General features: G+C 51.4%; 1 protein-coding gene across 6 annotated transcripts; it reads left to right on the top strand.

Annotated features, from left to right (window-relative positions):
* The first annotated feature begins 124 nt into the window (after positions 1-124).
* Positions 125-27,356, top strand: CCDC136 (coiled-coil domain containing 136). 6 transcript variants are annotated; one of them, XR_010406394.1, is made up of 18 exons: positions 125-253; positions 1,034-1,141; positions 2,702-2,950; positions 3,028-3,102; positions 7,313-7,636; positions 10,422-10,533; positions 11,101-11,269; positions 11,536-11,676; positions 12,013-12,171; positions 12,450-12,620; positions 13,019-13,204; positions 14,862-15,056; positions 15,557-15,784; positions 17,223-17,720; positions 18,052-18,279; positions 19,359-19,640; positions 20,329-22,496; positions 27,021-27,356. XR_010406394.1 is itself a non-coding variant. In XM_045864309.2 (18 exons), exons 1-18 carry the CDS (start codon positions 196-198, stop codon positions 27,129-27,131), a joined length of 3,597 nt encoding a protein of 1,198 aa, XP_045720265.2. In that variant the 5' UTR covers positions 125-195; the 3' UTR covers positions 27,132-27,356. The 6 variants fall into 6 exon arrangements, 5 of the variants coding, with proteins under 5 accessions (XP_045720265.2, XP_054361184.1, XP_064431046.1 ...); XM_045864309.2 differs by having other exon boundaries at positions 20,329-20,631; XM_054505209.2 differs by having other exon boundaries at positions 20,329-27,026.

Genomic DNA, 27,356 nt, shown 5'->3' with positions numbered 1-27,356 from the left:
TCCGCGCCCGCTCGCCGCCACCGGGTCCCGGAGCCCGGTGGAGGGAGGGCTTCCGGGCGGGGGCGGCGTCAGGTGGCCGGGCCAGGCCCCGCCCCCTCGGCCCGCCCTCCTTCCCCCTGCGCACCCGGCTCCGGGTCCCCGGCCTGGCGGCTGCGGCGTCTGCTCCGAGCGGCGGCGGCGGCGGCGCGAGCGGCCATGGAGGCGGGCGCCGGGGCCGGCGCGGGCGCCGCGGGCTGGAGCTGCCCGGGCCCAGGTCAGAGCCGCCCCTCCCTCACCTCTCCACCGCCACTCCTTCCTCTTCTTCATCTCTCCTCCCTCCAGACCCCCTCGTTCTCCCTCCCTCCTTCCGCCGCTCCCACCTTTCCGTCCCGTCTTCCTCCCTCCATCCCGCCCCCCAGCCCGGGCCCGGACTCCATCTTTCCCGGCTGGGTCTTCCCCACACCGGTCGCATCCTCCCCTGGCCGTCCCTCGCCCCGAACCCTCTCCACCTCGTCTGTCCAGCCCTGGGGGCCCCAGACCCTGCGCGCACTTCGGCTCGAAGGCTTCGAGCGCAGGGCGAGGGTGGGGTGGACGAGGTCCAGGGAGAGAAGGGAGGGGAGGGGAGCAGCTCCGGCCCAGAACCCCTTGCCACACGCCCCCTCCTCCCCGAATCACCCCTTTCCCCTTCCACGCACCTCACCCTTTCAGCCTCATCTTCCCTGGCTCCCGCCCTCGCTTCCATCCTTGCCCGTCTCCTCCCTGTCCCCTCCCGGCTAAAGAGACACACACCCTTTCTGTCCGTGCTGGGAGAGGAGCCTGGAGCTGGGGATGCCGAGGAGCTTGGGCAGCACAGGGCGGGGTCCCCGCAGGCCCAGCTCGAGGGGCGGCTGCGGGAGGAGAGTCGCAGCCTGGGCAGAGTGAGCCAAGCACTTCCACCGGGATTAAAAACTCCAGGGCTCCAGAGGGCTGGAAGGCACGTCCCCTTCTCTCTCCCGTGCACCCTAGCCCCCAGGCCCCTAGCAGCCCACCGTGCCTCCTCTCTCCCTGCTCACAGGACCCACAGTGACCACTTTAGGCTCCTATGAGGCCTCTGAGGGTTGTGAAAGGAAGAAAGGCCAACGCTGGGGGTCCCTGGAGCGGCGGGGGATGCAAGCTATGGAGGGTGAGTTTTCCAAAAAAGCTTGCTTTCTGTCCCCTCAGCCAATTTCCCTTGCCTCCTCCTTACCCCATCCGGTCCCCAGAACGCCCAGCCAGGACAGAGCCCTTCCTCTAGCTCACCTGAGCCCCCTCTACCCTTCAGGTCTGAGTTCTACCCCTCCTCAGGGCTCTGGCTTTGAGGGAGGTTCTGGGTACATCCCTTTGGGGCCCTAATCACCAGCGAACCAGGTTGTGTGTCCCAGGGGGAGCTGCCAGACAGAGAGAGAGGCCTCGTTGGACAGAGCTTTGAAGCAGGCTTTCAGCAGGGGGTTTGTTCTCACTGCCACCCGACCCAGATCCCAAGCTGTCTCACATTTTTGAAAAGCAGGGAAGGGAGCCTTCTCTTTCTGATGCCACCACCACCACCTTTGAATGTAAGCCTTGTGGCTGGCCTGAAAGAATTGCCTGGGAGGGGGCACGTGAGACCAACCTTGCAAAACCCACGTATCCCCACCGCACCAGGTGACTTGGCAGTTGCTGCCAACACCAGGCCCCTGGAAGGATGCCTGTCCGCTTCTCAGGACTTCCTGTGAAGTGTCCCCAGGTCCCAATGCACACTGTGTGGGCAACCCTGCTCCCCTATGGGGGACAGAGGACACAAGGGGTCCCAGATGAACCTTAGGCTGCTGTTGTGAGACCAGGGATTCAGAATTGTAAAACAAAGCAAGTAATCAGTATCCTGACAAAATGTCACTATTTCAAGGAACTGCATTGCAGCAAAGGAGGGGGTACTCACCAACCAGAGGCTGGGGACCAGTACACCCCAGTTTCTTAATGCATTAAAATGGTAGGCTTTCTTTTACACACAAGTACAACCTGGGACTTGAAACCTGAAAATTGCCCTATGGTCAGCATGGGAGGAGGGGCCTTATAACACTTGGGGAGGGGAGAGGCCTCCTGACACTCCACAGAGAAAAGGAAGGTGGGCCTTGCAGAAAATTTCAAAAAGGCTATGTGATAGAATACATTTGAAAGGGCCCCAGTGTTTGTCCGGTAAAACATTTTAGAATCATTTCATTCAGATGTTTTCTTTCTCTAACTGTTGATAGGCAACCCTTTCTCATTATGGAAAAGCTAATTTCTCCCAAGCCACCTGGATAACTTTTTAACTTTGGACAAACCCCCAACTGTAACTCTTGCCCCATTCAGCCTAAAGACACGCCCAGCGTCTGAATCCTTTCTTGGGTACTTGTCCCCAACGCAGGGACCACCAGGACTGGAAGAAGCAGGTATCCCTGTGTAAGCTCACATGGCTGACTAGCACCCAGCTGCTCAGTTTGCCCGAAGGCAGTTACTAGGAGGCCACCTGGTACAATCCTGGTCCAGAAAGGGCCTGGGAGGGGAATGGGAGACCTTACACCTGAGGACGAATCATGAGTGCAGGTCCTGCCCAGGGACTCCTTGGGGGACACCAGGTGGCACTATTATACCATCCCTGCCCTGGGACCATGAGCTTGAGGGCCCTTGAAGGACTCTGGAAAGGAAGTTGACTCTGAGCCCCTGGGGGGATGGGTTTCTCTTCTAGGGGAAGTGTTACTCCCAGCTCTCTATGAGGAGGAAGAGGAAGAGGAGGAAGAAGAGGTGGAAGAAGAGGAAGAGCAAGTGCAGAAAGGTGGCAATGTGAGCTCCCTGTCTGTCAGCAAGCACCGGGGCCTGAGCCTCACTGAGACAGAGCTGGAAGAGCTGAGGGCTCAGGTGCTCCAGCTGGTGGCAGAGCTGGAGGAGACCCGGGAGCTGGCAGGGCAGCATGAGGATGACTCCCTGGAGCTTCAGGGTGAGTGCCCGGGAGGGGGCCAGAGGGCCTGGGCTCCCTGGATCCCAGGCTCATGCCTGCTCCCCCTCTCACTGCAGGGCTCCTGGAGGATGAACGGCTGGCCAGCGCCCAGCAGGCAGAGGTGTTCACCAAGCAGATCCAGCAGCTCCAAGGTAATTCCCAACACTGGGACTGGAGGGAAGGTGGCCATCCAAGTCCTTTTGTCCTGAGGGTTTGGCTGAAGCATAGCAGACAAATATAAACTAATTCAGTACTTTCTCCTCATTTCCCCCTTACTATTCTCACCCTTTTCTCCTTCTCTCTCCATTCTCTTCTTTACCTAATATCTGTTCTTTGCATCTCTACCTGGCTCTTCTGCCCTCCCCTGCCCTTTCTTGCCCTCCCATTTCACATCTTCTCTCTCTGGCTGACACTCTCCCTTTTCTCTCCTCCAGCTTCCTCCCTTCACACCTGTATCCTTTTCCCTTTGTTCTCCAGGTCAGGGGGGCAGGTAATCAGGGCTGAATACCTATAACCAGACTGCTTTTCCCTGTCCCTACAAGGGCACCAGGGGAAGAGCAATGTGCCAGTGAGAAGTGACTGAAGGGGACTCTGCTCTTTTAAGGGAAGCAGATGAGAACGTTTCTCTTGCTTCCTAGGCCTGAGCTTGTGGCCCCAAATCCCTTTATTCTAACGCCCACACCCCTTTGTCTCTGGAAAGCAGCAAGGCAGGTGTCCCACATTCCATGGCACCACCAAAAAAAGAGGCAGCTTTTGTTACTTCCATGGACTTCCAGAAGGTTTAGGGGAGCTGCCCTAGAAAACCGCAGGGGCTCTCCAGAGAGAACTGAGATCAAACCAAATGGAAAATATAAATGGAGAAAAAAGGAAGGCCAGGAAGCAGGCCTGGAGAGGAAGAAGCAAAGGTGGAGGAAGGGGAGGAAAAGAGAAGGGAAAGATAAAAGCCTAGGTAGATGCAGGAGAAGTAGACAATGAATGGGAAGAGGGTGAAGGAGAGAAATGGCTGGAGATGTGTTGTATCTGGGAAAACAGTGTGAGCACTAGTCTCGGATCACCTAGGTTCTGGGCCCAACTCTGCCACATAACAAGCTTTAGGGTCTTCGGCAAGTCACTTTTATCTTTCTGAGACTCAGTTCCTTATCTGTAAAATGGTGCTAATTTATTTGTTTATCATTCATTTATTGAGTACCTATATACTCGGAGGACAAGCTATGAACAAGACAAACCAGATCCCTGCCCTAATGAAGAGTACATTGTAATGGGGAGAGGCAGAAAATAAACGACATAAGTCCAGGTGGCAATAAACGCTATGAAGACAATGTAACAATATGAAATAGAGAGATGGGGTGAGATGAGAACTTTTTTTGATGGGGCAGTTAGAAAAGTCCTCTTTGAGAAGATGATATTTGAGCTAAGGCTTGAATAAAGAGAAAGATCTGAGGGAAGAGCATACCAGGCAGAAGGAATAGCAACTGCAAAAGCTCAGAGGCAGGAATGAGCTTCATGTGTTTGCAGAACAAAAGCCATTGTGGCTGGAGCAGAGTGCATGTGGAGGCCCCTGGTAAGAGAGTTTTTTTTTTTTTTTTAAGATTTTATTTATTTATTTGACAGAGAGAGATACAGCGAAAGAGGGAACACAAGCAGAGGGAGTGGGAGAGGGAGAAGCAGGCTTCCCACGGAGCAGGGAGCCCAATGCGGGGCTGGATCCCAGGACCCTGGGATCATGACCTGAGCCAAAGGCAGACACTTAACGACTGAGCCACTCAGGCGCCCCAAGAGAGTTCTGAGAGGCAGGCTGAGGCCAGATTACAAAGGGCCTTATAGGCCAGCTGGGAGGTTTGGTTTTTATTCTTAGTAAAAAGACATGGGAGGGTCTTCTATTGAAGGTGGAGACCTCAGGACTTCTGATGAATTGGATAGGGTGGAGGGTGGGGTGGGGTGGGAATAGGAGAGATATGGAAGATAAATTTGCCTTGAGAAACTGGATGGACAGTGCTGTCATTTATTGGGATGGGGAAGACTTAGCAAAGAACAAGGGCTAAGGGAACCATTGGAGACATGTTTTTACATGTTGAGTTTGAAGTCACTAATGACATCTAAATAAATTAGTATGTTATAAGGGGGCAGTTGGATATATGAATCTAGAACAAGGGGAGAAATCAAGGCTGGAGATATAAATTTGGGAGTCGTTAGCATATAGATGGCATTTGAATCCCTGAGAGATCACCATGAAATCACAGGGAGAGACAGGAAGAAGAGGAAAGGCCCTGTCCCAGGGATACTCCAGTATTTAAAAGTCCAATAGAGGATGGGCGCCTGGGTGGCTCAGATGGTTAAGCGTCTGCCTTCGGCTCGGGTCATGATCCCAGGGTCCTGGGATCGAGTCCCGCATCGGGCTCCCTGCTCCTTGGGAGCCTGCTTCTCCCTCTGCTTCTCTCTCTCTCTCTCTCTGTCTCTCATGAATAAATAAATAAATAAAATCTTTAAAAAAAAATAAAAGTCCAGTAGAGGAGATATGAACAAAAGAGACTGAGGTAGGAGGAACAGCAGAAGCCTTTGATGCCCTGACGGCCAAGAGCAGAAAGTGTTTCAAAGAGATTCAAAAGTTGCTAAATCAAATAAATGGCCATTGGATTTGGCAAGATGGAGGGCTCGGAGATACTTTGGTGAAGACAGAAGCCTGATTAGATTGGGATTAAGGAGAAAGGGGAGGTGAAATAGAGAAGGTGAGTACAGATAATTACAGTAGTCATGTTTTGAAGAGAAGCAGAGAAATAAGGGGAAAGGGAATGAAGTCAAGGGAGAGTTGGGGGGGGGCGGGCTTGAGATAGGACTCCCTACACTAGATCACGTTTGTATGATGAAGGAAACAATCCAGTAGAGCCGAAAAAGACCTTTGCTTGGAGAAGGGACATACTCCCTTACAAGGAGGAGGGAAGTCAGTAGAGAGGCAGGTAGGCAACTACTTGGGGAAACAGAAGTTCTGGAGCGACTCCTTACTCACTAGGGTTGTTTCTGAGCATGAGCTCTCAACTAGGGACTGCGGTCTGGTGAGGACGCCCAAGCGCCACCCCGCGGGAGGAAATAGAGACCGTCCTTGCGCACGCGCGTTGCCCGTTTCCGCCAAGAGGGGGCGCGCGCGACCTCAGAGGTAGCTGGTGTTGAGAGGCCGTTCCGGCCGCCACAGCCCCGCGGGGGCCGGGACCGGCCGGCGGCGGGGGGGCCCCCCAGGGAGACCGCTTGCAGGGGGGCCGACGAGATGGAGGCCATAACCAGTGAGTAAGAACCTACTTCTCTGTCCCACAGCTCAACTGCCGGGCCCTCCGCTTCTCCCCGACCGACCCACGCCCCCTGTCAACCGGCACTAGGTCTTCGGAATCCGGGTCCAGTCCTCCCAAGTCCCGGCCAGGGTCCGCCCCGCCCAGTTTTCGGATAAGCCCCTCCCCCTGGGGCCTGCAAGCCCCGCCTCTCCATCCTGGGCGTGCCCTGGCCCTTTGTGCTCCACATCGAGAGCTTGCTTGGCTGAGGAAGAGCTTCCTCCCTTCTCCAGTGGATCTGAGAAGGCCATTTTTTAGGGCCAGACCTTAGAGGGGAACCTAAGGGAAATTTGAACCCTGACATCCAGAACATAACCATGTTTGGTTACCATGTGATGAGCCCACATTTGAATTTCAGCAGTGAACTCTAAATACACGTTAGGGGCCAGTACTTACCTGTGAAGCTCTTACCTGCGAGGCTCTGTAATTTCTAAGCTTCCAGACTAAATAGATGAGAATAGTGTGTGTAAATTTTTTTAGTCAGGGAATTTTTGGAAAAACTCGGTGCATCAGTAAAATACTGTAAATTAGTTTTTGGTCTTCAGCGTAGAAGCACTTAATACTTTTTGTTTGTAGTAGCCCAAGGTGTTGCTTTGGTGCCAGAATCTTTCTTTTTTTTTTTTTAATTTTTTAAAAGATTTTATTTATTTATTTGAGAGAGAGAGAATGAGATAAAGCATGAGGGGGGTAGGGTCAGAGGGAGAAGCAGACTCCCCGCTGAGCAGGAAGCCCCATGCGGGACTCGATCCCTGGACTCCAGGATCATGACCCGAGCCGCAAGCAGTTGCTTAACCAACTGAGCCACCCAGGCGCCCAGAATCTGCCTTTCTACTGCACCTTACTTACTACATGGAGTCACTCCATTCCCTTCTTAGGTACTCCTTTTATCCCATAGCCGATGAAGCTATACTTCGCTGATGGGGTAGAGACTAGATTGCCAGTAGTTTCCAGATAAGACATAAATCTGCCTTTAACTTTCTGCCTCTAGAACATGGTAGATGAGTTCACTTATCCTCTTGACCATCCCAACCTCTGGGGTTTGCAGGTGAGCTGCGGTCTCTACGAGAGGAGATTTCCCTGTTGGAGCGAGAGAAAGAAAGGGAACTTAAGGAAATAGAACAGGAGTTGCACTTGGCCCAGACTGAGATCCAGAATCTGCGGCAAGCAGCAGAGGACTCCGCGACTGAGCATGAGAGTGACATAGCATCCCTGCAGGACGATCTCTGCCGGATGCAGAATGAGCTTGATGACATGGAGCGCATCCGGGGAGAGTATGAAATGGAGATCACTTCCCTCCGTGCAGAAATGGAAATGAAGAGCTCTGATCCATCCAATAGTTTAAATCTTTCAGATTACTCTGAGATGCAAGGTACGAGAGGGCAAGCCTTTTTCCTGGTCTGTCAGTAAAGCCAAGCAGAGGGAGTTAGTATCCAAAAAGATGGTGGAAGATGGTCTTAGATCATGAACTGGGAACCTCTAGAAAAAACCTCCAGGTTGAATTCAAGACTAGAAGGGAGAAAAACTTATCCAGATGTCACATAACCGGTCAGTGGTGGTATAAGAAATAGCACAGTGGAGATGTACCTTGAGAATTCTTCCTCAGAGAGCCATATGGGAGAGCCCTTCCTAAGAAAGTCTCCAGTGCCAGGATGGGAGGATAAGGGGCTGGTCACCTTGGGAAACTACCTGCTGCTCTGGCATGGCAGTTTGCCTGGCCCGCATTATGGGGGGGCCTCTAGTCCTGCTCCCAGGTCCCAGGATGCTAATGCTTAGGCTCCTTGAGTCCTCTCCAGCGTAGAAGCTTTAGGGGGCAACAAATCAGAGCACAAGATAGCTGGAGAGGAAGAGAGGTTATTTCCAGTAATACATGAGGTACTAAAAAGCTTAGAGCTCTGCTTTTAGACAACGAGTCTCCCAGCTAGTTGCTAGGATTCATGACATCAGAGAGTATGCCTTTATTTTGAGGCTAGATTTATGATCTGGGTATAATGGGAGGCCCTGTATTAGGCCAGGTCAAGCAGAGACAGTCAACAAGGAATCAAAGAACTGCAAGTTTCCCAGCTGTAACAAGCTTCTCAGAAGAGCCTTTGGACTGGTGGTGCCAGGAGAGCGAGGCCAGCACAGTGGGAGAGCTTGGGTCGAAGTTAAACAGACCTGAGTTCAGAATCTCAGTTCTGCTAATTAGTGGGATGAACTTGGCCTGGTTATTATCTCTCTGAACCTTAGTTTCTGTATCTGTAAAAATTGGTTAATAAAACTTTACAGCCAGGGGCACCTGGGTGGCTCAGTCGTTAAGCGTCTGCCTTCGGCTCAGGTCATGATCCCAAGGTCCTGGGATCGAGCCCCGCATCAGGCTCCCTGCTCCGCGGGAAGCCTGCTTCTCCTTCTCCCACTCCCCCTGCTTGTGTTCCCTCTCTCGCTGTGTCTCTCTCTGTCAAACAAATAAAATCTTAAAAAAAAAAACACAAAAAACTTTACAGGCAGAGGGGATCCTGGAACAGGAAGGGACCTTAGGGAAAATGGAGAGAAATCTGAATAAAATGTTCAGTTTATTTAACAGTAATTTATGAATGTTGATTCCTGAGTTGTGACAAATGTACCCATGGTAAGATGTTAACAATAGGGGAAACGAGGTGAAAGCTCTCCTGGGGAATTTTGCACCATCTTTGTAACTTTTCTGTGAATCTAAAACTATTGTAAAATTAAAAGTTTATTTAAAAAAAAGAGAGAAAGAAAACCTTACAAGGCTATTTTTGGGATTAAATGAAATGCCTAGTATGTTGAAGTACTCACAGACTAATTGAATGTGAGGCTGAAACCATCAAGTCTAATGCTTAGCACATGGTTGGCTTGTATTAAAGATAGTTTCCTTCCTTCCTTCCATGATAATCTGCAGTATTCCAAGGGCTTTTGATTGGAATAAAGAAGGAACATTAGATGTGAATTTCAGGGTGTTGAATCTTACAGCAGATAAGCCTTGTGTTCTAACTGGAGTAAATTAACGTTCTTTAAATATCAGTAGAATTGGTATTCTAGGAGAAATAATTCTTTTTTTTTTTTTCTTCTAAAGATTTTATTTATTTGAGAGAGAGAGCACAGCAGGGGGAGGGGCAGAGGGAGAGGGAGAAGTAGACTCCCTGCTGAGCAAGGAGCCCGATGCGGGACTTAATCCCAGGACCCCGGGATCATGACCTGAGCCAAAGGCAGGCACTTAACCGACTGAGCCACAGGCACCCCTAAGAGAAATAATTCTTAATCAGGAAGAAACAAGATAGATAGGGGTGTTTATATGATTGCAGCTTTATTTTTTTGGAAAAAATTTTATTTATTTATTAGAGAGAGAACAAGCAAGGGGAGGGGCAGAGGGAGAGGGACAAGCAGACTCCATGCTGAGCAGGGAGCCCGATGTGGGACTTGATCCCAGGACCCCGGGATCATGACCTGAGCCAAAGGCAGATGCTTAACTGACTGAACCACCCAGGCGCCCATGATTGCAGCTTTAAAAAGTACTGGTACCTGGTACTTAGGAACATGTGCTGGGGCATTTCAACGAGATCTCTGCTGGTGATTGAAGATGGTATGTGGGTCTGGTTGGGATGGGCTCTTCTTTCAGCAGATAAAAGATCATTAGAAAGAATTCTTGACCACATGCTGGCCAGTGTATTTGGTGTGGTGATAAGTAAGTAAAAGGACGTTCAGGATGCCGGAGTTGTCTCTGAAAGGCCAGGACTAGCGGTGTGACATCTGGCAGTTCACATTCCTCAGCTCTTGTACTAAAAGAGTAATAGGAAGGTAATCATAAACAGTTCAATGGAAACTTGAAATACAATAACCCAGAAACTCAATTAAAACCTTCACGAGCTCCTAAAATCTCAAGACTCTGCCTTGGTTGGGGTTTTGAAGATGGGCACAGAGGGTAGAGCTTCTGGGCAGATGAAAAGAAGGGCAGCTACCTGAAAGAGGACCAATACACATAGCAGTGTGGAATTTGGGGGGCCTTGTCTTCTAAGCTGCCGCATGTGGTGTCTCTTCTGTCTTTAGAAAAAAAGAAGCTATTCGGCCTTCTGCTATCTGATTTCTAGGCAGGAAAAGTAGGGGCTGATTACCAGTGCTTCTCCCCTAGGATCTCACATGTCTCCATTTGCCCTTTGTAGAAGAGTTGCAGCAACTGCGGGAACGCTGCCACTTCCTGAACGAGGAGTACCGGGCCCTGCAGGAGAGTAACAGCAGCCTCACAGGGCAGCTTGCGGATCTGGAGAGTGAGAGGTACAGCTAGCAGGCTAGGGGGCTCTGCAGGGCTCTGCTTTGGGCTTTTCTCTTGAGTAGACTCAGTGAAGGCAAATGCAGGCTAATGAATGTCCCTCTGCTCCTAGACAGCCAGTTCTTCACAGGGTATGGATGCCGCCTAGAAGCAGGCATGGAGATCCAGCTGTCTCAGGACTGGGGTTTTAAAATTTAGTTTTCTTCCATTCTAGGGATTGGGGTCTGGTTTGCTCTGCCCTAGAGTTGATCAGAAGTGATTCCTTTGTTGTCTACACAGAATGGATTCAGTCTAATGGTGTAGGGCCTCCAGATTAGAGCTGGCTTGACATAAGGCCCAGCCTTGAGCCCAACTAGACTAGCATGCTTAGGTCTCCCAGAGCCAAACATGCCTTGATTGAGGTGCTGGGACTTTTTCTTCACCTTCTCAGCATGTTTATTTAGGAGATAAACTACAGTAGAAGGCTCTTTCCCATCTTGGCCTAAAATAAAGACATCAGGACCAAGCACACTTAGCAGGTGATGCCAGGCAGAGCACTTACCCAAACATGGCTCTGGGGTTCTGGATCACAGGACACGAAGAGCAACAGAAAAGTGGCTGGAGTCCCAAATGCTAAAGGATATGATGTCAGCAGAGTCTCAGACTTCAGAAATGGATTTTCTGGAACCTGATCCTGAAACCCAGTTGTTGCGACAACAGCTACTGGGAGCTGAAGAGCAGATGCATGACATGCAGAACAAGGTAGGGGAAGGCAGGCACCTTCGCTGTCTCTCCTTTACCCTTTCCTGGCCCATGGTAGAAACATCTCCTTAGACACAGGGGGCATGCACTATGGCAGGAGGTAGTACTCTGGGGTCTCGCTTGCTTGCCTGGTGTAAATATTCCAATGAAAGGAATGTCATCTTCTTTCCAAGCCTATCCCTGCCCCCCCGCCCCCGCCAAGCCTATTCTCGAAGTGCATGTGGCACTTATCCTCAGTCGGCCTTTCTGTTCCATCTCCTGCCCAGTGTAAGGAGTTGTGTTGTGAGCTGCAAGAACTACAGCATCATCGTCAGACCAGTGAGGAGGAGCAGAGGCGGCTGCAGAGGGAGCTCAAGTGTGCACAGAATGAGGTGCTTCGGTTTCAGACTTCCCACAATGTCACCCAGGTAAACACTGCCAGGGGAAGGGCATTTGGGGAGGGCAGACGGGCCTCCATGGAGTTGCTGCGTTGGGGAAGGAGGAACGCAGAGCAAGGTTGTGCTGTGCTGACTCTTGCCCTGCGACCAAGGGTACAGTCTACTGGAGACCAGTTGGAGAAGTCACGTAGCATTGCATTCTAGAGATGGTAGTCATTACTGAGTGTCTGCCTCAGCGAAGAAACCCAACCGTAGACCTGTGGGAGCTCCTCAAGATGTCTACGTCTGGAAAGGACCCAAACTGGTCTGTAGAGGGGTCTGCTGTTTCTTGAGAGTAACTGTTCTACCCACATCCTCCCACCACAGAACGAGGAGCTGAAGACCAGACTCTGTGCCCTGCAGCAAAAGTATGATGCTAGCCAGGATGAGCAGAATGAGCTCTTGAAGGTGCAACTACAACTTCAGTCTGAGCTCCGGCAGCTCAAAGTCTTGAAATCCACAGTCGTAGAAAGCCCAAATGAGAAGGTAACAACAAAAGGAGGTGAGGGGCAACCGAGGTGCTAAGAGGTTTTGGGGAAGGTGGCCCAGAGCGGAGTTTAACTAAGGGCGGCTGCCAGCCGTGCAGCGCCTCTGGTAGGGGCCTCCGGCCACCCCCGGGCACTGTGCCGGACGAGAGGACAGCCGGTCAGCGAGGGGCAGGGAGAAGGCAGGCCTTAGACTGTCCGTGTCCGAGAGTGACTCAGGCAGAAGAGCGAGCGGGTTGATGACCCCAGAGGTACTGCCCACAGCCCCCTCCACCGCAGGAGTTACTGTGCCGGCTACAGAAGCTGCAGCTCCAGTACCAGCACATCACGTGCGAGAAGGATAAGCTGCTGGAAGTGCAGCGACAGCTGTGCGGGGACCTGCGGTACCATGAGGCGGAGGTGCAGCGCCTCAAGGACGTCGTGGCCTCCTTCCAGGAGAGCAGTGAGAAGGTAAAAGAAGCTCCAGGTGAGGGAGATGTAGCCAGATGGAATCTTCTGTGAGAGCAGTAGTACCAAGGAGGAGGGAGCATCGTAGGAGTTCTATGGTACAGTCCTTGGTGAGGGGTATAAAGAGGTGCCTAGTAGAAAGGTGATCTCAGAGAGTCATGACACTCTCAGCTTCCTTTGATTTTTAATTAAAAAATCAGCCTATAAAAAGGTAGCTCTCTTTCTTCCCCACCTGCCCGAAAAGGAAGCCCCAGAAGGTCCCTGTGTAGAGCCTTTTAGGGTCCATCTCAGGTCACCCCCAGTGGGATGAAATTGGGACTGGAAAGGACCGAGTAGGAGAGGAGAGAGTGCAGCTGCAGGGGCTTCTGGGATGATGGCGGGGCCTGCCTCCCCTACCCCAGAATGCAGAGATGCACGCCCAGCTTCAGGAGGTGAAGCGGCTGTACCAGACCAGCAAGGAAGAGCTGGAGCGGCAGAAGTACATGTATGATCAGCTCGAGCAGGACCTCCTGCTTTGCCAGCAGGAGCTGAAGGAGCTCAAGACCACCAAACCCATCCCAGAGGAAAAGGGGAAATGTGCTAATAAGGTAATTGTACTTAAGAGAGGTGAGATCTCCTGGGTACTTCCTCTGGAGAGAGGAGTTGTAAGGGCAAAAGGTGAAGTCATCCAAAAGAGGGGCTTGATGAGCTTCCTTTACAGTCACAGCTGAGCGTGCGAATCAGGAAACAGAGGCAGAGTCCCATGCTGTTAACTTTTAAACAGTTTGCCTTGATCTTGACTTTGAGCCCAAGCCACAGCCTAGTAGGATCAGTACAGCTGGATCCTGTCTGAACACCAGAGGGTTTTGCACTTGATCCATGTGTGTAGACATTTATACTTCATTATTAGGACTGTAGTGATATCTTGTCATTTGTGGAGAAGAACATACACAAAAGCCCACATATACAGCTTTTCTCATTAGACCTAAAAAGAGAAGGTCCAGTTTTCTCAGGCAGATTGCAGATGCTCTTGTCAGATGACATGGTCTTGTGCCTAGAGTGCTGATTGGATATTAGAAGGACCTAAGTTCTTCCAGGGTTTACTCTGTGACTTCGGAAGAGTGAAGTTCTTTAAGCTTGAGTTCTACCCTCTTTAAATTGAACAGAATACTATTCTTTTCTCACTTGCTTGTAGTAATAAATCCTAGTAGTGATAAGTAAGGCCTTCCTTATTCATTTTCTTTTTTCCCATAGTGTGTAAAAAGTCATTATCAGTTACCCTGTGTTGAGCACTTTCAGCTCCTGATCACTGATAGGAAATGGAAGTTGTTGAAACATGATGGAGAAAAGGCACGAGATTCTCAAAAGATGGAGGAGCCAGTCACCTTCTGCCCAAATCCTCAGTGACTCCTACCACAGCCAGCAGCAGGCTGTGTCCCCGGGGAAAGGCCTTCTGAAGACCCAGAATGGGGAGGTTATTTGGACCACTCCCAACAGTCCACCTGCCTTTCTACATCCAGGCTCACATTTCCTTCTTCTGTTCCCGCTCAGCTTAGAGGCCAGAGTGTCCATGACTTGCTCATCCGCTCCTCTCCTAGTAGAAGAGACTGTGGGGAGGGAGAAGCATGCTGACACGGAGCCAGCTTTTCCTCTTGTCCTAAAAACAGCATGGAGATGAGTTTGATATTAGAAGGTTTGGGTTCTTGGAATCATGGGATAATTTAGTCTTCTCAACCCAAATTCAGCAATAGCCCATATTTTTCTAGAGATTTAAAAAGATGATTATGAAAACAAAAATGAGGACAAATCGGGTGACGTTTTTATTGGTAAGGAGTATAATTAGGTATAAAACCAACTGGGGATGATGACAGTGACAGGAACTAGAACTCCCAGCAGGGCCGGAGAACGGTGTGTACCACAGGGAAGGGCCAAAGGAAAGGAAGGTGGGGTCATGAGAAGGGAGGGGCGTTGGTAACACTCCCCTCACAGGGCTCTCAGAAGGGACCAGTAGATGAAATTTGCAGCATAGCCAAACAGTCCTGAGCGGCCCGCCGGGGTTTCCCGTTATTGTATGTTCAGGTGTCTAAACCTGTATGGGTGCAGTGTGGCTTGGGATGGTCAGTCCAAGGGGGCTGTAGAGGGTGGGAGCCCCTGCTGAACCACAAAGGGCAGGAGAGCACAGAAGGGCTCTGCCAGCTGGACGGTGCAGAGCAGTGCCTCACAGAGTAACTGCCCCTCCGCAACTCCCTCCTCCCCCGTCCACAGTGTGACACACTGCTGTCCAGACTGACAGAGTTGCAGGAAAAGTACAAGGCCAGCCAGAAGGAGATGGGGCAGCTGCAGATGGAGCAGTGCGAGCTCCTGGAGGATCAGAGGAGGATGCAGGAGGAGCAGGGGCAGCTGCAAGAAGAGCTGCACAGGCTCACGTTCCCGCTACCCAAAGCTGGGCTCCTCCCTAAGGTAACCCCAGCCAGGGAACGGCTGCTAACTAGGGAGAAGCTGCTTTGAGAAGCTTCCGAGGTGTGACTATACTTGGGAAAAAGAACGGGGTTGGAATCGAACCTTTTCTTTTCTGCATCAGCCCCTCCTTACTTTGTCACTGATCTCTTCAAACCAAAAAGTTCCATATAGCTGATTAGGGTTTTAAGTCTTAAAACACATAGCATACTCTGGAATCTGTCCAGCATCTTCTCTTTAGATTTTTAGTCCCTCTGGAGAAAATATACTCTGAGAGAACTTTGTAAACTACAAAATACCTGCAAACATACGAGATCGTGGCTACTCACCTAGTGGGTCTCCATAGAAAGACCATTCCCCCGCCACACCGACCCTGTCCCAGATGGCTGTTTAGAGCCAACCCAGAGACTCCTAAGGGAAGGGTCCCCAGCAGGAAGGAGGCATGGGTCTTCCCACGTAACTACCACAGTTCCTGCCCGCTTCCTTCCCACTCCACCTCGCAGAGTCAGGAGCTACTTACAAAGTTACAAGACCTGTGTGAACTACAGCTGTTCTACCAAGGTATGCAGGAAGAGCAGAAAAAACTGGTACAGAGTCAAGAAAGTGTGCTCAAAGAACAGTCAGATCTGCACGAAGAGCTGCATCTTTTCAAAATGTCTCGTTTCCGGGATGTGTTGGAGAATCCCAACGATTCCAAATCACCTAAGTCCTCCAAGTGTGGTCACGACAAGGTAACAGAGCAAGAGGCAGGGAGACAGTTCTGGGGACAATAGCATGGTAGGGAAGAGGGCTCCATGCAAGGCTCAGAGTTAGGAAGGCCTGTCTGGCCAAGAGTAGGATGAGACTAAGGCCCCCTTCTTCAGCCATGACCACCCATGGGCTCATGAAAATGTGGTTTTAGCTATGGGCTGAGGATCTCAATCAGATACATGCCCAGTTGAAGTGCTGTGAACACCGAGGATGGATCAGGGTGACCCGGGAATCTAATCACCTGATAATCTGATGCAGCCCCTTCAACATCATTTTCCAGATTTATAATAGCAACTTAGTGTTTGTCTGGATTCCTTGGGACGGACTCTGAGCATGTCATCCTTTTCTCATGAGCTGGTTGATAATTAAGCAGTACACCTTCAGTGATCAAAATCTATAACCTTCCGGGGTTCTACCTGAGACAAATCTGGGGCCATTCGTTTCCAAGGGAAGAATTCCTAGCCTGTGGCATTAATGGTACTGGCCACACTGTCTTCATTGGAACTTTGGTGGCAATAACAGGTCAAGAGGGTTAGACTAGAGAATCCATGCATCACAAGCACCAGGAAGGGGTTATGCCTCTGAGGTCACACTGGTGGAGATTTCCTGATAAGTCTGTTTGGGGTTGGGGAATGCATTTGGTCTGAGGTCTCAGGGTGGGCAAGGAAGAGCAGGTAGACAGTTTCAATTTAAGGCTAGCCCTATTCATTCAAATATTAGCCTGGATAGGGAGAATCAGGGAATTGCAGAAATCCAAACTGAGATTTGGTCAGATTCCAGAGGCATCAGATTTCAGCCTGGATAACACAGAGACCAGGAACTAGGTAGAACTCTTTCCTTAACCGATCAGATCTCATCCTGGGCATTAGCAGCCAAGAAGCCAGGCGCAGAGGGCCTGGGAAACATGCCTAGAGGCCAGATTCAGAGTTGGGACCGGAGGTAGAGGGACTTGTAGTGAGACCTTAATTCCAGGTCCACATCTGAGGGAGGCATTCTTGTAGGCTCACATTCAGGGCCGGGGCTGATTTTAGAATGGGGGGCGGGGTCGGGGACTGAGCCCCAAGGTCAGGATAATGGGTATATCCTGACTGAGAAGAGGGTAGGGTAGGGAGCCAGAGTGTTCTCGATTATCACTCAGTTCTGCTGCAAGGAGAGAGGGATGTACCAGAGTTTAGAAACCAGCTGAAATGGGAGCCTAGAAATCGCAGAATTATCTGCCCGGGGTAGATTTTCCCCAACGAGCAAGTAACTGACATGCCAGCAGCTGCAGGCGGTTAAAGACCTAGGCTGTGGTGAGACTGGAGCGTAGGTGTGCAGGTCTCTGAAGTGTGCCCGCAGACATCTGCTCCAGGAGGGGTGCGGCGAGAAGGACGGCAGCGTCTGGAGTAATGGTAATGTCTCCTCACCCACTCCTGGCAGTCCAAGCTGATCATCGCCCAGATGCAGGCGCTGCAGGTGCTCTACGAGGGCACGCAGACCGAGCAGGAGCTACTGCAGCGGGAGCAGGGCAGGCTCCTCGAGGAGCGGAAGAGGCTGCAGGCCGACCTGCAGCTCTGCCTGGAAGAAATGCAGCTGCTCCAGGTCCGGTCCCCTTCCAGCAGAATGAGCTTGGAGAAGAACCGTGGCAGCATGGCCGCCAGCGGCGAGAACTGCCGCAGGAGTTCCGGGAGCGGCCTCGATGACAGCGGGAGCTATCACAAGAGTTACGGTAGCACCCAGGCCAGCACCGAGAGCTTTCTCAAGAGCTATGACAGCAGCAGCAGTGCCCAGGAGAGCAGCGAGAGGAGCTACTGCGCCGGCAGCAGCGGCAGCAGCATCTATAAGAAGAGCTACGGCAGCAGCACCAGCTCGGACACCTGTTACAGGAGTTACGGCAGCAGCACTAATGAGGGACCTGCCGAGCCTGAAGACCTCGAGGTAACAGAGCCAGAGGAGAGTCGGACAGGGAGCAGAGCCTCTTGTCTTACTAAGGGATGAGTCACCAGGGAAGGGTGCAAGAAGTGAGGTGGGCGGCAGGGTCAGAGCTGAGCTGGGTCCCCGGAAATGAATGAGGCAATCCGCCTGTCTAATATGGAGATGCTCCCATCACAGCGATGGTGCTTTATGGGAAGAAACACAGAATTAGCCCCAGCGCAGCTTCAGATCCTTGCCGCCATTGTTCTATACTCAGGATGGGGCCTAGCAAAGAGAGTGGGGCGGAGGGCAGGTCCTTCTCAGGGTGCGGTCATTACTCCTCCACCCTCCGCAGCACTGTGAGGATGTAGTCGCCAGGGTGGTGATCAAGCTACAGGGGGTGCAGGCCATGTACCAGCTCAGCCAGGAGGAACATGACCGGCTGCAAGACCGGATGAAAAAGCTGTTGGACAGGCAGAAAGAGCTGAAGGAAGAGCTGGTCGCCTGTGAAAAGGAATTCAAGAAATGCATGGAAAGCCTTGAGAAGCCCGCTGCCTCCCCAAACAACAAGGACAAGAACGAGGTAACTGCTATGTGGGAGGCAAGGTTTCTTCCAGGAGTCCCTAGAGCCAGAGCAGGTCATAGGTCCTAGCCATTTCGGAGAGGCTGAGGAAGGAGGCCCGGGAGCTCACTGCTTGCTCTGCATAGTTGCCCCCTTCCTGGTCAGAGGAACAGAGCAGGGGCTGAACCCCAGGAGGCTGGGCACTCTGCCACAGCACTGGTGGACGGTCCTCACATGCTCAATGTGCTGAGATATACTCATCATCAAGACTCTGAATAATTTTTCTCTTTTTCCTTTTACCACTTCCCTCTTTTGCTGTGTCCCAGAGCACTTCTATAGAGTTGTATTTTTTCACCTTTAGTTATTTTTGGTGTACTTGTCTCTTCTACTAGATTGTAAGTACCTCGAGGGCAGAGCCTTGCCTCCTTTTGGATCCCTTATAATGCCAAGAAGGGTGCTCTGTGTCCATGAGGGATGGGACAGAAGGCATTCTTCCTGCCCAAGAGTAGTCCACAGTCCAGCGGGACTCACTGTGTATGCATGGGAGAGTTCAGACAACAGTCAGCCCGGGGGCCTCGGTTGCTTAGTATTGTTACCTACCAGGGAGACTGTGATGCTAGAAGTCAGGGAAGACAAAACCAGAAATTAGGGAGCAGGGTTGGAATTTGCCTGTTTCCAGGGTGAGGTTTGCAGGAGCCCAGGCACACTTTCAGGAGTGGGACCACACAGTTCCTTAGGTAGTTGTTACCTGTTAGAGAAATAGCTTGGGCGAAGTAGGAGTTTCCATCAAAAAGACGTCCATAATAAAGCCCTGAGCTTCAGAAGGGGCAGCTCTATAGTTATTCCCCAGACAGATCCCAGTAAAAACATAATTTAAATCATCCTTTTTTGATCCCATTAGGTGTAAATCATCAGGTACCTCATTTAGAAGCTATTTCTGAAACCGCTTTAGAGGCTCGTATCCTGCAATTTAACGTTTCCTCTCTTATCTACTCCCCCATGGGCCTTAGCAGGGCAGACTCAGGCAGTGACCCCCAGGCCGGGCTGTGGGTGACTGGCCGTCCGCACCGCCCCCAACCCCCCCCCCCCGCCCCCTGCAGATCAAAGAGCTGCAGGCCAAGCTGCGGGAGCTGCAGCTGCAGTACCAGGCGAGCATGGATGAACAGGGGCGGCTTCTGGCCGTGCAGGAGCAGCTGGAGGGCCAGCTGCAGTGCTGCCAGGAAGAGCTCCGCCAGCTCAAGGAGAAGAATTCCTCTGTTCCCAGAGAGACCAAGGGGAAAAGTGGCAATGAGAATAGGAACAAAAATGCCAACGGGGTTAAAAACAAAAAGGTGACCAAACCAAGCCTGGACGGTTCTGAGGGCTGCTATGAGAACGAAAAGGTGAGTAATAACCTTAGTAGCCTGATAAGCAGAAAGGCAGAGGAGATCTTGGGAAGAAAAATCACCACCACCACCATTCCGGCCAGGTGAGGTATTTGTAGAGAAGCTTCTGGTCTCTCTCGTGTATTAGAGTAGATCTCTCTTGGTAGCAATTCCGTACTTCCTTTTCCTCTGAAGGTAAGGGGAGTGGAACACAGACCACTTATACCTGGGGGCACAGCCCCAAAGGACCATAGCCCCTAGGATGGACGACGGCTCCAATTAGCTCAGCCCAATCTCCTGGGGCCCCTTTTCTTCCTGGGTTATGTGCCCAAGAGAGGGACCAAATGGATGAAAAGAAGGAATTAATTCGAAGCGGTGGCGGACTCCTACGTGAGGAGGAGGGGAGAAAATAGGAGTCGTAGCCGCCTTGCAGGGGTCGGAGGCGGCAGCTGAGGGGCAGAGCCCAAGATTCTAGCTCTGGTATCTGTCCGAGACGGCCAACGGCCGGATGGCCGTGTGGGTCTCGAGAGGCTGGGCGTGACTGCCCACACGACGCTCAGGGGGAGCCTCGGTGCCAGAACGCGGTGCTGCCTGCGGGCCGTGCCGGGCCGGGAAGCAGAGTGCCCTTGAGGTAGTCCGGCTTCTCGCGCAGGTAGGCCTCCTGGCGGTAACCGCAGCCCCCGTCCTGCCCTGCCTCCACCCACAGAGCCTGGAGGTGGTGCTGTACTACAAGGCCAGCCACACGGACTTAGGTGTCCTAATACAAGAGGAAGTGGAGGAGGAAGAGGAGGAAATCAAAAAGGACTCGAAGCAGGACTCCTGCAATGAACTGGTTTCTGTGCCGTCAGAGCCTGCGGAGATTAAGTCCGCAAAAGCAGAGGAGGGGTGTTATGAAGAGTCCCAAGAGCGGGAGGGCAAGGAAGACGACACCAAAGATGAGAGCGCCAACGACACTTGCCCTGAAGCTTCAGAGGGAAACAACCCCCTCAAGCTTTCTGAGAGCAAAAAGGTAACCGCAGTCGAAGGCTGGACCGAGTGGGAAGTGGGCTCTGGGGCTCCGGTGCCCTGGTGTGGCGGGGTGACCCAGCCCGAGGATGGACTTCTGCAGGAGCGTATAGGCCAGCCAGCCCTGAGGCCTAGCGTTCGGGGAGAGTGGAGATGGAGCCGGGAGTGGTGGAAGTGGGCTCTCTACGGGAAATGGCGGGCTGAGACCACTGCTGTGGACCTACCTGTGTCTCAAAGATCACCTTTTCTGGGGCCGTTGCAGTCCTGCCTGCTTTCACCTCTGTGGCAGCCCTCGCTCCTTAAGTCAGGAGGTCTTCCCCCCTTCACCTAGCACTGCACTGAGGACACGGATGGTGTGAGGCCCGCTTCAGGCTATTTGCCAGCCTGTGTTAGTCACTCAGTCCTGCCTCCTCGAGGTGCCCTGTTAGGTTGACCTTTGTTGTTGCTGTTAGGGGTGTTCGGGGGGCAGGTGTGGCTTTCGGGTTCTGTGTATTACAGGGCATGAGGGGAGGGGCTGGGGGTGGTCAGAAGTAATAGAATATTTTAGTCCGCACAGCAGGGGCGTGGGCCAGTCTGGGGAGAGCAACCAGAGTCCTAACGCTTTAGTGGCTAGATCTTGAGAGGTTGGGTTGGGAGTATCCTGGGTAACGTGCCAACCATACAAAAGTATTTCTGTATTTTAACTACTAGTATATCTGCACAGGTAGGTACCAGCTGAATTCCTGCTCTAGTTGAGGTTAACTGGGGGCTCTGATTCCCTGAAGAGTGAGTACTTCCTGAATGAGTCCTCGGTTTATGGTACAGGCTCTTTCCATCTTTCTTTCTTTCTTTTTTTTTTTTTTAAAGATTTTATTCATTTATTTGACAGAGAGAGAGAGAGAACAAGTAGGCAGAGAGGCAGGCAGAGGGAGAGGGCGAAGCAGACTCCCCGCCAAGCAGGGAGCCTGATGCGGGGCTCGATCCCAGGACCCCGGGATCATGACCTGAGCCGAAGGCAGACGCTTAACTGACTGAGCCACCCAGGCGCTCCATCTTTCCATCTTTCTAAACACCGGGGAAGAAAATAAGTCTCTTGTGGTGGGATGTCCCAGTCAGCTCTAAGGCTATCTGGCATTTTCCGGCAGCTCAGTCTGCAGCAGTGGCTAGGGATCTAGCATGTAGGTCTCTGTTAACCTTGTGGCAGAGGACCGTTACTTAGGATGTAAAAAGTAGGAGCCACCGCAGCCTCTTCCCCAGTGCTCTGTTTCTTCGAATTCATCATATTCCACCGCATGCTGGCTCAGAGCCTCCTCAATTTCCTTGCCTTGGGTGCCAACATCTCTAAACGCCAGACCGGATCCTTGTACTTCGAAGTTGAGCGCGTTCCTTGTGTCTACATACGGAGGTGTCCCTTTGCCTCGGCAGGTCCTGCGTCTTTTGCAGGCAGCTCTAATGGTGTATGTTACTGCCTGCGAATTCACTTTCTCTCTGGAAGATTGTTGCAGTCAAAGAGCTAGCACTTCTCCATTGTTAGCCTGTTGGAGTGCATTTTGTCTCACAACAACGGCGTTAGACTCTAGGGGATCATAGGGGCCAGGGCCCAGAAAACTGAGATTCGGTGGACAGCAGCCAGAAAAAGTGGGCTAATGGGGGCTGGGGGGTGGGGCGGGTGGCCTGGCAGGAGACTGAGTGACCCAGGAGAAGTATACGTCCTCCTCATCCAGAGAGCCCGGCTTTACTCTCGGAGCTTCCCTTTTCCAGAGTTACTGACCTGTACGAACGGTCTAGGGCAGATCACCCCTGCTTGACAAGATATGAGAGGGATATGGCCAGCCAGCAGATTGGCCTCCCCACCTGATTTGGACCTAAGCAGCTGCTTAACCCATTCAGGTTTGTATCCTCCACAGGCTGCCAGTGGGAAGATCCAGGCCCGGGCGCAGAGGAGAGATACGGCTGCCCTCACTGCCTGTTGTTTAACCTCTTGATCTCTTTCTCTTTTCCCTTTGTTTTCTCATCTTCATTATCCATTGGATTCATGTGTTTCTGTCTTTTTATATCCGCCCCCCCCCCCCCCCATCTCCTGGCCTCTCCCTGTGCTTCCTTCTCATTTGATATGTTGCAGCCATCCCCTGCCCCTGAGCCCCCCATCTTCTCCTTGCCTCTCGTAGCCCTGGTGGTCATATCGGCTTTGCTCTGGTGCTGGTGGGCCGAGACGTCGTCCTAACACAGGTACTGGTATCGAGTCCTCTCCTTTGGAGGGGTAGAGGGAGGGTGCAGGTGGCCCTGGCCTCTCCTCTTTGCCCTTTCTCTCACTTGCTTGCTTCTTGCTTTTAGCCCTTTGACAACAGGATACTCAGGGGCTGAGTTTTAGCCCTGGCTTCTCCTTGGGCTACTGCAAAGCCCATAGCACCTCTGAGCGTCTTCCTAACACATAGTGAGTTGGAATGCATACTGTTGACACGGTTTGAGTTTCTGTCCTCTGGCTGGGAAAACTTTGGATGATCCCAGCACTGTTGCTACTTTGAAAAATGCCTGACCACTTCTGATGAGCTGATGTCTGTCTGCAAGGCTGACCTGAGTGCTCTTTGCTCTCACTACTGTCACCACCCAGGATGGCAAAATAAGGCATCACTGCGCCTCCCCTGTTGGGTGAGAGAGGAATTCCGGAGTGTTGTGACCAACTCCCAACCCCAACCCTAACTCCCTTACCAGGGGCATTTGTATGAGGGCAGGCTCAATTTGTCCTCCAGACTTGGCGAAAATGGAACAGAAACCCCTACCATATTGTGTTCTTTCAATGGAGAAATTCTCTGGTTTGGGACTTCTGGTCTTCAGACAACTCAGAACCAGAATGCCAGGAAATATTTTATAGTTCTATGTTTATCCCTTTTGGGGTCCAGACTCTATTGTAATTGCCTTCCCAAGCCAGGCTTTTTAGACATAATGTGGTACTGGTGAAAAGAAAGAGATGCAGGTATTCCCAGGGCGCCAAGGCTGACATATTCTGGGCATCTTCCACTTGGCCTCGGCCCATGTAATCTGGTCTGTCAACAGGATACCAAATTTAGGAGGCAGAATGTGGTCTTAGGTCCCAGGGTAGAGCCCTAGGGTTCCACCTGTCTTTGGAACCCATAAACTATTCTCTCCTGGCCTGTTCTGGCTCCTTTCTCCTGCTCCCCTGCCCACCCCCCCCCCACTTCCCACCCTCCCTTCTCACCCCTGCAAATGAAGTGCCGCTGGCTTAATGCACGGGTTGGGGCGGCAGCTGAAGCATATGTTGGTAGCACTTAGCAGCATCCTTTTCTCCTTCCTTCTCCCCTCACTGTTTTTCCTCTTCATCCTTTCTCCTCTTTAAGGTGTTCCACTTACTCCCCACAAATAGTCTACCTCCTTTAGTGACAGGGTCCCTATCCCTGTACTGTCCACATCCAGATTTCTCAGCCCCTAGGGGAGGAGACCCAAAGCATTTGGCCATAACCTTTCTGCACCTCAGCCAGGCCCACACAGAGTGAGAGGAAGGAGCTCCTGGGTCAGGGTGCTCTTGGGGGGTCGGGCTGTGCCCCACTCTGCAGCTCCCAGTCCAGGAGCTGAGGCAGCGTAGCTCTGTAGAAAGCGTGGCTGACAGGTGAGAACCTGGCCCAGTCTGTCTCTGCCTCTTACCGCTTAGTCCCAGTGGGCAAAATGCATAACGGAAACATTAGTTTCTTCAAATGACAGTGAAGAATGGTAAAATCTCTGCTTTCCTCATGTGACCATCACAGGAGTTCATGTTTATGAAGGTTCTTCATAAATAATAAAACACCCCATAAATAATTTAAAAAGCGTATACTTACAGCATACATACTATGTACCTGGCACTGTTCTAATCACCTTACATATAAACTCATTTAATCTTTGCAACAACCCAACGAGGTGGCTTTTATTATGATTTTATATGTAATAAAACTAAGGCATGGAGAGGTCAAGTAATACCGCCAGTGAATTATGAATTGATTTCTAAGGACTAATATTAGCAACAGCTAGAATTCCAACCTTGCCTCCCCCTTCCCATCTCTCCTCATTTTGAGCAGTTTTCCCTGGTTGGTTCCATGTAATTAGGAAGACTGCGTACTTCTCTTCACACAGCCCCCAGGGGCATTAGCTCTCTTGACAACTAATGTCACGTTGTTAACTCTCTGCGTGTGTTGTTTATAAAGCCCCTTTGCGTATTGCATATGCTAAGTATCCTCTCCCCGTTTTCTACCTGCAATTGATTTTTTGGATCTGAGGCAGAATTTTTTACTCATTCCTATTCGGTATAGTCCATTGATGTAACCTGTGGAGTTGGTTTTTTCTTTTTTTTAAATCTTGACCTTGCGGTTTCCGATTATCCATTTCCCTGCCAGCTCCACATCCTCCTCAAGGGCAACCAGCCTACTTTCATATGTTCGTGTGCATTATTTTTTTTAGAAGTCTTATTTAGGTGATCTCTACCCCGTACATAGGGCTTGAACTCACGACCCCGAGATCAAGAGTCGCATACTCTTCCACCTGAGCCAGCCAGGCGCCCTGTTAGTGCACATTAAGGGGGAGGGCCGACCCTCTGGAGTGTTGTCTCTCCAGGCTCTCTTTTATCCAGCTCATTGGTCACATGGCAAATGGTCACACAGCAACCTGTGTGTGCTACCATGCTGATTATTTCCTCTTGTTCTGTCCAAGGAGATCATGGAAAATCTGTCGGATGTGTTGATAAAATCCAAAAACATTTCTTTGATCTGTCAACTTAGTAACCTAGTCTGTAAGGAAAGCCTGATGTGACTTACCCCTTTGGGACCAGCCCTCAGCCAGTCTGGAACATGCCTCTGACTGGTATAAAGCGTATCAGTTCACATTTATGGGTCTAGCTCTGTCCTTTTTTTTTTTTTTTAAAGATTTTATTTATTTATTTGAGACAGAGAGAATGAGAGAGACAGAGAGCACATGAGAGGGGGGAGGGTCAGAGGGAGAAGCAGGCTCCCTGCTGAGCAGGGAGCCCGATGCGGGACTCGATCCTGGGACTCCAGGATCATGACCTGAGCCGAAGGCAATCGCTTAACCAACTGAGCCACCCAGGCACCCGCTCTGTCCTTTTTTTAAAATTTAATTTAATTTATTTAAGTGGGGAAGGGGGAGCAGAGAGAGAATCCCAAGCAGGCTCCACACCCAGCACAGAGCCCAATGCTGGGCTGGATCTCACCACCCTGAGGTCGTGACCTGAGCCGAAATCAGAGTCAGATGCTTAACCAACTGAACCACACAGGCACCCCGCTCTGTCCTTCTTTAAGAACACCAGACTGACAACATTTTTAGCAGTGTACATTAGGATATAAGCATCTAAGCGTGTAGATACCCTTTCTAGCTTCCTTTCCAGTTACTTTCTTGTATAAATTACTCTGTATATCCACCTCCAGCATTGTTTCGCTTTCCATTTCATTTGTGCTGCTCTTTTTAGTAACTATTTCTACAAATGTAGGAGATCTTCTTTGCTCTTTATAGCTGGCTTAAAGTCCTCTTTTTAGTTCCATTATTCTCTGAGCAAATGCATTCTTAGCATCAGTACTATACTCCGCTCTTACCTAAAATCATCCTCCTGTCATTATGCCATAGCTTATGACTCAGCCCAAATTCTGTCTTTCAAGTAGTACAGTAAAAAAAGTAATAACAATGGGAACGATTTCCCTAAGTATGTATTGTCCACGATTTCGTGTTCCCTGAAGGATGCTTCTTTGTTGTCCCACGAATCAGCAGGCTTTGCTGTGGTCAGCAGAGTCTGGCAGCCTCAGCGCACTGGCACTTGCCAGGAAGTCCATCAACACACTGGTGCCCAGGGGTGTTTTAAGGCATTTGTCTCCGGGGCCGGTGACCGGCTTCCTTGAGCTTCCTCGAACCAACATCATTGTCCAGAAAAGGTTTGGGCTGCCCACGAACCTCAGGTTCGCCTGCACTCTGGGGTGTGCTTTCTTTACTTCCCCCTCAGTCTTCTCCTTTTGACTGAGTTTGTTGCTCCTGCGTAAAGCCAACGAGGCACTGCTGCTTTTCCCAAAGGCCCCAGTTTACCCTCTTTTTCTTGCCGTGGCACTTGATCCTTTCTCGTTGCAACCATCTGGATACTCTTTGGTCTGCCTCCTGAGCTCGCTTCTACACCCAGGAACTGGTATTCTCATTCCGTTGGGCATGAATACACGCAGTCCCCTCAGGTGGTACACCTAGCGTTGTTCCAGGTACCTCGCACCGCCAGCACTAAGACCACATTGTCTCCGGCAGTTACCCAGGAGGTGAGAGAGACCAGACCGTGAGGTTCCCGATGTCTCTCCAGTGCCAGTAGACAGGGGAGCCTCTGGCTTAGGGAAGGGTTTGGAAGGCCGGGCACTCACCATTTGTCTTTGGTCCCCACAGAACATGTTTGGGATGTGGAAGCCTGTGGTGTTCTTGGCTATTGCGGCTGTGGCTCTGTATGTGTTACCCAGCATGCGACCGCAGGAGTCCGAGTTCTGCCTCATGGAGTGATGGCAGACCTGGGCCAGCCGAGGGGGCAGATCCCCAGTGGCCACTACCCCCAGCTTTGGGCAGGACACACTGTGCCAGAGCCCCCACCCCACCCATGTGTCCCATGTGTCCCCATCTCCTTAGCCTCAGTCACCCAGGCTGGAAAGGTTATGGGGCGCTGCCGGCTGCCATCTCCTGCCTTGTATAAGAACCTGGGTTCCGTGTGATTAAATATCAGCCTAATTA

Source organism: Mirounga angustirostris, unplaced genomic scaffold (genome assembly GCF_029215605.1).
Source record: "Mirounga angustirostris isolate CCGP_5_RB_7025 unplaced genomic scaffold, mMirAng1.0.hap1 SCAF_12, whole genome shotgun sequence".
Classification (NCBI taxonomy): Eukaryota; Metazoa; Chordata; class Mammalia; order Carnivora; family Phocidae; genus Mirounga; species Mirounga angustirostris.
This window is presented reverse-complemented; position numbering and strand designations above follow the sequence as displayed.

What these genes read in the sequence shown, in the direction of transcription:
- CCDC136 (XM_054505209.2), top strand. Translation starts at nt 196, where the DNA reads ATGGAGGCGGGCGCCGGGGCCGGCGCGGGCGCCGCGGGCTGGAGCTGC. An exon ending in GGGGATGCAAGCTATGGAGG is followed by an intron (nt 1,142 to 2,701) that starts GTGAGTTTTCCA and finishes TTTCTCTTCTAG; the next exon opens with GGGAAGTGTTACTCCCAGCT. An exon ending in AGATTACTCTGAGATGCAAG is followed by an intron (nt 7,637 to 10,421) that starts GTACGAGAGGGC and finishes TGCCCTTTGTAG; the next exon opens with AAGAGTTGCAGCAACTGCGG.